The following is a 12,614-nucleotide window of genomic DNA, read 5'->3' as shown; positions in this document are numbered from 1 at the left end:
GCACTCGAGTAAGTAAGTACGAGTGTGAACAAAACCAGTGCTACACTAAGGAGATAGTCAGACATTGTACACTAGATACAGGAGAGGTACAAGATATTCCCCCCCTTAAGTTTAAGTTTATTTAAAAAAAAGAAATTGTTTTTAACATTTCAGCATACACTCGCTAGGACACTACATTCCTTGAAGCAATTATTTGCTCCAAATTCTAGCTGAGATTACAACTGCTAAATTGCTTTTTCAATTCCACGCATAATAAATCCAGACAGCTTTTCTACGTATTTTTTCAAAGTAACAACAGCTTTTAAATCTAAGGTATTGAATGTGCCTCACTGCTACTGTAACATATTAAGCATCACAGAGATGAAAAGCAGAAGAATTTGTTAATCTCTACAATTTAACATAGAAAGGAAGAAAACAACCTTAACTGTTCAAAGCATCCAGTTGATAGTTTGCAAAGCCACTTTTTCAGCTGTGATTTTTAAAAAATACAGTATTTTACAATTATGTTACACTCTAAGCTTTTAGTTTTCCAGAGAGCTTTTGCATATTTTTTCTCCTCTTGGAATTCCCCTGCTACTTCATAGGCATGCAACTAGAAATGGTGAATAATTGCTGTAGCTGTTACAGAATTTAAGAACAGGGCAAGCAGACATTGCCAACCCCCGTAATGTACCTGTGGAACATTTTGAAGGTTGCTCTCCAAAGTGTGCCTTCGGGTGGGTGACAAATGAACGCTGGCCTAAGTTGCACAGAGGATTCTTAAGTCTTTTTTCTGCTTACATTTTCTCCTTTAACATCTTTTGGTTAAATGAGTTAGTTAAATGAAAATGCTGTTCAGCAACTAGAGATAGCTCCTAAAGGTTTAGAACTCTCATCTCCTTGGAGAAGTTGATCACTAAAACATTATGCTCGCATGCATTGTAAGGCCTCACTCAATGCTCTCTGGCTTCTACTAGCTAATAGCAATGTGAACCATACACAGACAGCACAAATATGTACATGACAGGAACAGTATTTACAGCAATTTCTTAGATATTTCTTCTGCCTCCTAACCCACAGATAGTCCTCTACGGTTTCCGAGAGCCTCATCCTTTTTCTTTCTTCTCTCTTGCTCATGTTTCTGACGCCTTTCTTCCCTGAAGTGGGGGGGAGAAAAAAAAAAGGACAGACCACATCAAGTTAAATTAAAGGTAGACACACAAGCAGCAAAAGGAATCTGAAGCTGACCAGGGCTTAACATCTATTTCACCAGCATGCTGCATCTGCCACGGGCCGGGAGAGCAGCACCGTTTGGACTGAATCCAACCATTTAGGTAAATACTGCTTAGATGTATTGGGCTAACAATTGAGGTAACAACATGTCAATATTCCACTTCTTCCAAGGCAGAGGTAAAGCCCCAGATGCTGGCACTGATAGCTTTCATAGAGTAAAAGCCTACTGGAGTCAGAGCTGTCTTCGTTGTTGGCCCTCCTGATACTAGACAGATTATTGGAGGCAACAATTACTTTAATATAAGAGTATCCTTTCCTGAACTGCATATTTAAATCCTGAAAAGACAAAGGAGTCACTGTATTTTAAATAACACTATTCATAAAAAGCTAATGGTGCACTAACCTTGTCTGGAGAGGAGGCTGTTTGTAGTCTTTCTTACGTGATGAGATGTTGCTACTGCCAGACTTCTTGAGGGCTGTATTTTCTTTAAATTCTCCCCAAGGTTTTAGTCGTCCTACAGTTTAGGGGCAAAAAGAGAGACTATTGAATTACTAGTTTAGTAATTCTGTGCATAACTTCTTATTGTGAATTTTATACTAGCTAGCCTGTTTTTTGCTTTTTCACTTGAAGATGAAATGCCTCGTCAGCTGTATTCTCAGTTTCACCAGCCCATTCCATACAAGCAGTTTTAATATAAGTAGTAACAGGTGACCGTGCTTATAAGTAACACTCACCACACAAAGCTCAGCTTCTCACACAATAGTGCACTTTTAAAAAATAAGATAAGCCTCATTGTATAAGGAATATCTCGTATTTCCCATACATACATCTATTCAGTGGAATACAAGGATGTTTATTCTTAAACACATGAGCTTTTGGTTAAAGACACTGAGCAGCAGGGAGGCTCTTAAAGCATAGACTATGTAGAAATTTAACAATCAGTCTGCAGACTGTGTGGGAATCGAAAGGGAAAGGGACAGGGAAAGAGTCTGAGAACGTTGCTGTCATGGTTGTATCGATGCCTTACTTTGTGAGTTGCTGTGTAAAAGGAGTGTGACCAACACAGACTGCCTGGGATCACGGTACCTTTGTGCGGCTGATACCGAAGAGGCCTTGAGAGACTTGCTTTGAGATCAAATGTCTTCTTTGCACTTGTGGGTTCTGCAGAGTGAGCTGAAAACTTGAAAGGGGTGCTAACTGCAAAAGGCATCAAGAGATCGTACTTAGTTATAGTAGCAAGAACAAGACTGTACATTGCAAGTTGGAAAGTGCCCCCGAAGACCACCTGGCAACTAGCAAGACCAAAGAGCCACTGAACGTTATTGTCTGCTGCCTCTAAAGACAGAACTGCAGAAATACAGCTCCCTTGAAATAGGGAGCTTTCAGGTATGGAGAGAGCAAGGGTTGCAGAGTATCAGCCCTTTTGCTCTGATTACACTATGCAATAGCGAATATAGCTCCATATATCTTTCTAGTCCTTCAGAGCAAGCCCTGTTTCCCAGTCTCTCTGCTTATTTGGAACCAAGGGACTTTCATGTTAACAAAAGCAGGATTCTTCTGGAACACAGCAGCTTCAGATCAGCAGCGGAACCACTCTTTCCCCCTCAAAAACATCAGTATCATCATACAGCAAGACAGGCAACTCTGGGTTCCTGGCCTGTGCTAACATACCGGTGATGCGAGGGTGGGGGTGGTTAGACAGCATTGCTGTGCTGGCGCGGAGATCAGTAGTAATCAGAAGACTTCTGCTTTTTTTTTCTCTTGGAATTTTAGTTCCTGAGTTAATTAGGGTTGCTGATGCTGACAACAGTTTGTCCTAAAGCACAGCTAGAAGCCCATCCCACAAGGAGAATAAGCGCTCTGAGAAGGCAACAGGGACCCCTCTCACCCAGACAGGATCCCCCTGTACCCATTATACGAAATCTTTTGCTATGCTGTCCCTAAAGGTCTAGAAGAGTTTCTATCGCCTTTTCTGTAGGTAGCTAGGTACCACATGTTAAAGTCTTAGCACCTAACCATTTTAGTCAAACCACTGGAAACCAAAGGAAACAAAGAAACTACTGCAGTTTCCAAAGAATCAGTCATAAATTAGGGAATGAAATTAAAACCCTGCTGCACATGACAATAGGTTATGAAAAAAAAATAATATAATTCAATAAGACAGAAGTCCTGATCTGACAGACCCCAGTATTTACTATTCACTTTACCCTTTGCTGCAGTCAGTTCATTATTTCTTGCGTTTCCCTTGCTGTTTTTCTGACTTATTAGTTTGCAGCTCTTTTGGCTATCAGGTGTGCAGATCACCTCCAGGTATGGAGACATTCTAGATGGAGTCTTGGTAAGAGAGCGTTTGTGCTCATTATCTTTTGTGGCCTCTGAGAACCTGAAAATTATCAGAAATATGAAAAGTTAGTCACCTACAATGAACGTCGGCAATGTGACAGAATACAGAAGGTTCTGTGTTCTACTTTTCTTACAGGTAGAAAGTTTTACTGTGCATAAGATGTTCACAGCTAAAAAATAAGATAAGCACATAAACTGCACTAAACTTGAAAACTACCAGCAAAGATATGAACCATCATCAATAACAGTTAGTAATATTAGGAATTACAAAGAGCTGACTTTCCTGTTATTTTGGAGAAAAAATATATTTGGATGCAATAAGCTAATAGGTGTCTTCAGCACAATTATGATTTACTTTAGATTTGGATTCTGTAGTAAAACATTATATATAGATATTGTTAATTTTAAAATTCACATTTAAAAAACAAAGAAAAATAACTAACAGAACTCTAGAACTCAAAGATACACAGGAGGAAGAAGCTGGAAATTTTAGTCAAAACTAAACACAAGTTGCCTGCATACCAAGATACACAGTGCTGGCCGTGTGCGTATATACACACATTTTTAACGTACATGTGTGCACACACACACATATATATGTGTGTACATAAACACATGAAAGAAAATTCAAAATCTTGCATGAAGTAATGCCCTTACCAAAAAGGCGCTAGGACTAAGTCAAAAGCCTGCAAGATATGGAAACACGGTGAGTAAATGTTGAAGAAAGCTGTGTTTCGAGGGCTAGCAAGTTCATGGATGAAGTGCAGCTTGCAAGATCCACCTCATCACATCTTTGGACAAATGGAGTGGAAGAAAATTCTAAAAGTGCTCTTTTGTTTTACATAATGCTAAGAACCGAGTAGGACTGCAGTGAAGACAAAGATCATCCAACGGGACACCAGGGGTAGAATGAATCTTGCTTTCAATTGTTGTTAGCTGTTGAATTCAAAGATAGCACATTTAAAGTGGAAACAAAGCCAGTAAGATTACGAGCTTGATTTTACAGGGAACTGGTAATCTTGACCTTTGTATAGCAAAAGAACTGCATTCAAAAGTCCCATAATGATTTATTATGACATGTCAATATTAGAAGTCACACTGACTCAATAAGAACAATCCCACACACACTTTATTCAGGAACAAAAAAGTCTCAGCAGCTATAACCTTGGCATGCAAAAATTGAGAAGTGAAGGCTATCTGAAAAATGGAAAGTAACACAACTGAGACCTGAGATTAACCAGATATTGTTTCCGGGAGAAGAGTAAGGGTAAGTTATAGAATGTCTAAAATCTGAACTTCAGTCACTGTGGAAAGTTTAGTAAACCGAATAAAGTTGGAATGAGTACAATAGTTAAAAACCAACAAAGAAATAGTAGAGACAAGGACTTTCATTGAAAAGTGTGTGAAAGGGCATTTATCAGTGGAGTACCACATGGACTGTCCTTTTGATTCTTTCTTTTAAAAGGTTTTTTTTTGTTCAAGACTTTGGAAAAATTAGTAATAAGCTAATAAAATTTACTAGTAACAAAAGTTCATTAAATATATTAACGTAACAGAGAATTACTGTGTAGGAATAATGAAATGCACGTGCTGTTTTAAAAGGAACTGCAATGACATTTAATAGCATTGAGTACGAGTTCATTCATTTAGCAGTTTCTCATGACTTTCTGGTGTCAACCTCATTCCCATCTGCTAGAAACAATCTGCTTATAGTAGTCAATCACAAGATAGGCCCCTGCTGCAACATCAGGGGTGGAAGGAGGTGTGGAAGAAAGGAAAAAGAATACCCAAAAAAACCCAAAAGATGAGTCCATTGCGAGTCTCATTTGGAACACTGCATACAGTTCTGGTTAAGTGATCTCAAAGATAAATGAATTCAGATATAACAGACTATGATGTTGCCTGGCAAAATGGAAAACCTAGCACAGTAAGAAAAGAAATATAATTTGGCTTGTTTGGTTTAGCAAAATGAAAGCTGAAAGAGATGCAAGATTCCTCTACCATCAGACATCAAAATGAAGAATCAAGGTAGTAACAACAGCTCACTAAGACTTAAACCAGACATAAAGCTAGGCTCAAAGTTGGTCATCAGAATTAGTCTCATGTAGCTCATATTTGGAATGGAAAGCCCGTAGTCAAATCGGTCAGTGTTGATTATTTCATGTGTATCACACCAAATTGTGCACTGGTAGTTTTGATTTGTTCTTTGTACCTGACATTCATTTTGGTTGTTGAAAGGACAGAAGGATTAAATGACGATTTCCTGGATAAAATACTCCGATTGGCAGTGTTCAGAGAACTGCATGGTGAACGCCGGAGGTTGCTAGGAGTGCAGGTGGCGGAGAATCTGCCTCTTTCTGAATCTGGGCTGAATAAAAATCTTTTGCCACTGGTTTGTTTCTAGGGAAAAGCAAATCATGAGTTAGCAGACTCTGCTAGAAGTTTATCAGAATAGCAGCTAAGAAGAAGCAAAAATACAGTGAATCAGAAGCATACAGTCTCTTTAGTTTTTCCCTTTTTATCTTAAAAGCGTATTTTAAACGCAAGTAGTTTTATTATTATTAAACTGATCTGAAAACACATACCTTAGAATTCTTATGTGGAGTGCCTTTTTCTGATGCTCTTAAGTGATTTGATTTCTTGGCTAGCACCTGGCAATAGTAATTTCTCTTAAGTATATGTTGATACAATGTATGCCATAGAAAAGAGAAACACAGTGTCCAGGAGCTTCAGTGTTACCGTTCCAATAGGGCCATTGACATATTCATTCATATAGACATCAATACATTACCGTCACTCCTCTAAGGTCTGCCCCATGCTGAAAGAGGCCCTTGTTAATGGCTTTCACCCATGCAAGCACAAAATACAAGAACTGAGAATCTGGGCCACTGGGAACACCACCTATTGCATATATTTTAAAGGAGAATCATATGCAGTCAGTGGACAATGGTTCTTTAAGGCACAAAAGGGGAACTTAATATTTAATTGCTGCTCTTTGAGAAATAACCCATCCCCTTGGTTAAGTTCTGCAGCAATTCAAACAGTTGTAAACAAAAGCTCCGTGTGATCCTTTGCAAAAGTAATTGTGACATAATTGTTTTTACTCCAAACGGGCAAATTATTTGTTGGTTTCTATAACTATAACCATACACTATTAATATATAAACACTTATATAACTATACAGGTTATATACAAGTAACTACACATACCTAGTTATATAGGACTGCAGTTAAATTTCATTGATCATAACATTCCACCGCAAGTACACATGACCAGCTACTTACTGCTCTAAAAAGACTCTACAGGACTTTTACAGGGAGGCTCTGGAAATCAATGAATGCAGGAAGTTTGGATATCTCCCTGGGTTATTACTTACCTTGACTTCATTGAGAGAACTGCTGCAGTTTTCAATCATTTTTTTTTTCCTCTCAATGTAGTCAGCAATAGATTCCATTTTCTTGAAATGAGCCTCATGCAACTTTTTAAAGTCTAAGAAGTTCCAAAAATAAGAAGAGTCACATATCTGATAATCTCTCAAGGAAGTTTACTACTTAGTAGGAGATCTTGCAACACCTATCATTATGGCCTCAAAGAAAATATAACATATCCCTCTAATTAAAAACTGTGTGTACATAAGTGACCGAACAGCATGAAATAGAATCTACTTCCCCAGCTGCATAGCCAGTCACCTGGTGCATGCTCTGAAGAATTATAGAATCATAAAGCGGTTTGGGTTGAACGGAACCTTTAAAGATCATCTAGTGCAACCCCCAAATTCTGCAGTTAAAAAAAAAATACATTCCTACATTTAAAATTTGGAAGTATTTTATGAAGAGATGAAAATGAGCTAATACATACAAATACTGCTGTTGTGCTGTATTACCAAAGTGAAAACTGTACAAGCAGGAATAATAGCATGTCTTCATGCTTTTTTTTGTTTTGAAAATCATGAATGCGAATATTATACCCAAAAGACATCAAAGTGTTCAATAAATCGGTTTTATAACATACATGTGAGTCATTTACTACTATGAATTTATAATTTGGAAGATATATCTTAAAATGTAACCTTTGGGAGCTTTTTTTCTTTGTTTGCTTTTTAAAGAAAGGATGTTCTCTTCAAGCAGAAATAGAAATCTGGGGTTTAAAAAATTAAGTCAAGGTCTCCCCTCACACACAGACAGCACCACTACTTCTAAAGCTAGTAGGTTCTCTTACTTGGTGTAGTAGCTTTCATTCCTGTTTTCCCAGACCTTGATGCACGGCCTACGTATAAAGGGATCTTCCCTCCTGCGTGATGAGCATCACCTGGTACAGATTAAGAGCAGGCAAAATCATTAGAACTGCTGGAAAATATTTTAATGTCATCACAACCTTTTAAAAAGTATTTGTTTCAAAACACACCTCATCACCTCAAAGTCAGTTGAGGTTTTGAGAAATAAGAACATCAGCTGGAATAGATATGTCTTAAGTCTCTCAAAAGCCTTTTAAATTGTGAGCAACAGAATGTCTTGACAAACAAGCCCAGTATGAATCTCACAGTCATACGAGGTTATTATCTTTTGATAGTCAAGTATTTTACAGGGGAAGTTAACAAAAGAACTATGCTTGTGGGAAGCAAAAACAACTTTAAATTCACAGGTCTTGATCTATTTCACAAGGTAGTTGTTTTTAAATGTTGATAACAAACACAAAATACCTTTGGGACAGCTTTGCTGCTGCTGCCTTACATACAGAGCCTAAGTTCTTTTTATCACCTGTGCTCTCAGGTGTAGTATTAAGTTCATGTTCACATTTTAATGATTAATTTTATTTATCAGGTCCAGAAATCTGCAGTCAAAGCCAGCACAATTCCTACACTGCAGAATTTGTGGATTTGTGCTGCAATACATTTAAAAAACAAGTATACAGATGACAGATTTTTTTTCTGGTATCCTCAAGTAAGGTCATCAGCAGACATGCCACAAAAATCTTTGCAGACACAATAAAATAACCAAAAGGTGTGTTTTAAGTAGCACAAATTACTAAACTAACTTTCTTGTCATTTTCTACTTACGTATGTCTCCACTACTTTTAGTAGAAGTCATCTCTGGTAGCTCTTTCTGACCAGTACCCATATCTGGATTCTCAATAGCTTTCTTTTTAGTTACTTCTTCCTCATTTTGGAATACATTCTGTTCCTTCTGATCCTCAGCCTGAGGCACTTCGTTTTCTTTCATTTCAGAATGCTCCTGCAGTTCAAACATACTTCATTTAAACAGCTTGTTCTGACTGGATGTAAAGAAAGGTGGCTGTTCTGAGAACAGTCAGTCAGTGGGACAGGTTGCCCAGAGAGGATGCTTTCGTCCTTAGAGATCTTCCAATATCAGATTTGATAATGCCTTAAGCATAGTGATCTAACCTTGGAGTTGACCCTGCTTTGATTGGGAGATTGAGCAAGAGACTTTCCAAGGTCCAACCTGAATTAACCTGTGAAATACTTATCCTGTCATTTCACAACAGATCCAGATCAGAAAGCTATTACCTGCACAGCTCTAACAGTGTAAAATTACCTTTATTGACAATTGTTATTTGCAAGTAAAAATAAATTCAGTGGCTAATGTTACTTATTACTACTGTAGCTTTGGTTACTGTACAATTCTCTAACACTAACAGACTAACACTCCTCATCATCTCATTTCCCTCCTCTAAATCTAAATCAATAAAAGCCTTTCAGACAGTTCTTAGTTCACCCACTACCTGCACATAATTCTGGAGAAAAACAGTTCTATTCCAATCTCACCTTGGAGCTTCCCTCAGTCATACAACCCACGAACAAAGAACCAACTGAGGAGTGAGAATTAAAAAATTGTGAGGTTTACGCAATCATCCAATTTCTGTTCATTTTTTCTATATAAAGTAAACAGCCTTATTTCAGATACAATCTGCAGCTAGTTGAATATTTGGAATACTAGGAAGATTTAGTAAAAGCAGTCTTACATTCAGAGAAAGCATTTGGAATTGTATATTTCTTAGAGGAATTAATTTCCTTGAAAGAATGACTAGAGAGTAATCTCTGTTCACTGCGGAATAGCACTTACTCAAGAGAAACAAAACCAGTTATGAAATACAGACAACCAGTACCAGAATGGTTGAATATGAAATTCTTATCTATCTATATAGATACATACACACACACATAAAATGTATTCCACCTGCTAAATGGTGGCAGAAAAAAAAAAAAAAATCAAGTCTTTAAATTATGCTTGGGGGAGGGGGAAGCAGCCAGCACACATAACCAAGCAATGCAAATCACCTCTTCCTCATCACAAATCCCTGTATTTTCTTCACTGGCATTAGTTTCCTCACTGGAGCTCCTCTTTTTTCTGGTTATTTTCTTTCCTTTACCACGTCTTTTCGTAATAAAACACACTGAATCAGGCATAATTTCCTCCTGATTGCTCAGTTCATCCAATTCCATGGAAGCAGATGCAGATTTTTCAGAGTCCTGTAGCAGAAAAATACTATAATGTGGAACATATCTGACACAAACATAAATTAGATACTCCAAAGAAACAGTTACCATTTTATTATTGAAAAATATTTCACAAAGAGAAAAAACAGTAGCATGACAATTAAGAGCACAGTAATCAAGAAATAGGCAATAACTAGATTTTGCTAAACATCAAAGCTCATTGTTTGAGGACTTTAGAAAGAAGTCCTATAGTTGTTTTATGCTATATAATTTTAATAAAATGGTATAAATAATACATTGTTATTTTAATAAGATGGTATAAATAATACTTTATATTTGTAATCTGACTTTCATGATGCTGTGACCCTCCCAAATTTGTACATTTATGTGGAATACGCTTTACCAAAAATCAGAGCCTCTTCCATGCTTGTTAAAATTAAAAATAAGTTGACAAGGATTACACCTTGTCTTCAAATCTTTAAAGAAGATTTTAAAGGAAGCACTTAAAGGGAGATATATTTTAGAAAAAGCAGATACCGATTTGCTCTCTATCGGAAACTTAAAAAACATTGCCATACTCAACAAAATAATTTGGCTTACAGAAGAGAATAGTTAAGAAAAAGCTAAGGAAACAGTATATTAAGAGATGAATAAAGGAAACATCACAATTGTATTGCCTTCATTGTAGTATAAGGAAATTGTAGTAATGTAAAATTCTTTCCAAAGAGTATCCAGTCCCTTTCATCTAGGTATGCAAAAATGCATAGAATACTTTTGAATTTCTACTGACTAGTGTCTGGAGCTAAAAACGCAAGAATTTCATTAATTAATCTTGTACCGATGCTGAAAAATACATTGCTAATTTCGGCAGCTGAAAGGTCATACAGCTTTCCAAAGGCAGCTCCAGGTCATATAGGCAGCCACTTCAAAGCTAAAATGAGCACATCTGTTTCTATCAGTATATGAGTGCATTAAACTAAAGGCACTATTAAGAAAAAAGTAGTTTTATTATATATATTATTTATATATATATAAATATATATTGCTTATATCTATATATTTATTATATACTATATATGAACTATAATAAAGAGGTAAAAGTACACTTTTATGGTAAAAGCCAACTTCAGTACATGCCCTGCTCTACTAGTTACAATGTTAGGTCTGTCCTGCAAAAAGAATGGCTCATTTATCATCTATTACCATATTCTCATTGTCTTGTTTTGTTCCATGAAAATGTTGCTTCAGTGCTTTCAACAATTTATCTGCCTGGAAAAAAATCAAAACAACATATGAACCAAAGATTGCATTCAGCCATCAGACAAGGAAACTGCATAAACACAAATAGTGTCCTATAAATTAATCCAACAAAAAAAGCACATTTCCTGAATGTACCAGAATAAGGCACACCTAGAGCTTCACTCAAGTCCATCAGATTAGAGAAAGTGCTAGTAAATATGGATAATATTTACATATAAGTGCTTTTTTTTTAATATATAAATTCTAATAAATATAAACAAATATAAATACGTAGCATATTCTTCATGGAGGCACAAAGACAAATTTCCCTGACTTGGTTTCTTCCGGTGTGTCTATTTTTCAGCAAGTTTAATTGTTCAAGGATGAGTGAGCCCGACTGTTTCTAAGAGCACTACATAGACAAATGCGAATTAAAATTGTGTCCAATTTCTGCAATAGCTTCTGTCTTGCCCATAATACACGCAAAGCATTCCTCTCATCCCTTCCATATATTCAACAGTAATTTATTCTCTCTTCATAGCAGTAAAATAAAAACGTTACATCATTGGTATTTTAGGCTATGAAAGACCCTTAAATGCGTAATTTAAAAGGTCAGCGTAAAATTAAACCTGAACCAGAAGTTTAAGAACAAAATAACCCAGATCCAGAACACCAAGCAGATGCTTTAGCCTTGTTAGGACAGTGAGTTCCTTTGTCCACTTAAGTCGCGGATCTTCTTTCTTTTAGGGCTTTATGCCTTCTCCCGCGGGCGGTGCGGCAGTCAGGCCGCACGATTAAATTTCTGGTTCTTGGCCACGACTAGTAAACACACGCACGCGCTCCCGCCCCTGAAGGGAGTAAAAAACCCCCCTCAGCTACCCGCGCTGCGGTGAGGGGAACCCGTTGGGGACGCAACCGGCGGCCGGGCACCCCGCTGCCAACGCCGCCTGCAACCCCAGGAAGGGACGGGGACCGAGGGCTCCCCTCAGCGCGGTACCCGAAACCGGACCACCGTCCCCGGAGACGGGCGGAGCGCCTTCCCCACCGGCCGGGACCGCTCCTCAGAAAACGGGCGGGAGCCGGGGCTTCGCCGCCCCCCACCCCCCAGCCTCACCCGGAGGTTGGCTTTCAGGCCGGTAGCTTTTGCGATCTGCTGGAGCTCGACGTATTTCAGCGACTCCAGCTGCCGGAGCGAGGGGAGCGCCATGGCGGACGGACAGACAGACGGGCACGCAGCACCGCCACAGCAGCAGCAGCACCAACCGCCGCCCTCCGACCCGCGCGCTCAACTGACAAAACGCTGCGCGCCCGCTTCCCCGCCCCGCCCCCTCCACGTTCAAACTCAGCCGCCACGCCAGACCATT

The 12,614-nt window shown here is 38.3% G+C and overlaps 1 protein-coding gene across 2 annotated transcripts; it reads right to left on the bottom strand.

The window, feature by feature from the left end:
• Positions 1-67: 67 nt before the first annotated feature.
• NUSAP1 (nucleolar and spindle associated protein 1) lies at positions 68-12,534 on the bottom strand. Of its 2 annotated transcripts, XM_032990034.2 has the most exons (12): positions 12,365-12,534; positions 11,215-11,280; positions 9,853-10,044; positions 8,614-8,788; positions 7,776-7,865; positions 6,934-7,046; positions 6,142-6,207; positions 5,769-5,956; positions 3,421-3,596; positions 2,300-2,410; positions 1,616-1,727; positions 68-1,136 (listed from the first exon to the last, which is right to left on the bottom strand). In XM_032990034.2, the coding sequence occupies exons 1-12, from the start codon at positions 12,455-12,457 to the stop codon at positions 1,049-1,051; spliced, it is 1,470 nt and encodes a 489-aa protein (XP_032845925.2). In that variant the 5' UTR covers positions 12,458-12,534; the 3' UTR covers positions 68-1,048. The 2 variants fall into 2 exon arrangements, with proteins under 2 accessions (XP_032845925.2, XP_032845926.2); XM_032990035.2 differs by lacking the exon at positions 6,142-6,207.
• Positions 12,535-12,614: the final 80 nt, after the last annotated feature.

This window comes from Tyto alba, unplaced genomic scaffold (genome assembly GCF_018691265.1).
Source record: "Tyto alba isolate M040663 unplaced genomic scaffold, T.alba_DEE_v4.0 Super-Scaffold_18, whole genome shotgun sequence".
NCBI classification, from domain to species: domain Eukaryota; kingdom Metazoa; phylum Chordata; class Aves; order Strigiformes; family Tytonidae; genus Tyto; species Tyto alba.
The sequence above is the reverse complement of the archived record's forward strand: the minus strand, read 5'-3'. Positions and strand labels throughout refer to the sequence as shown.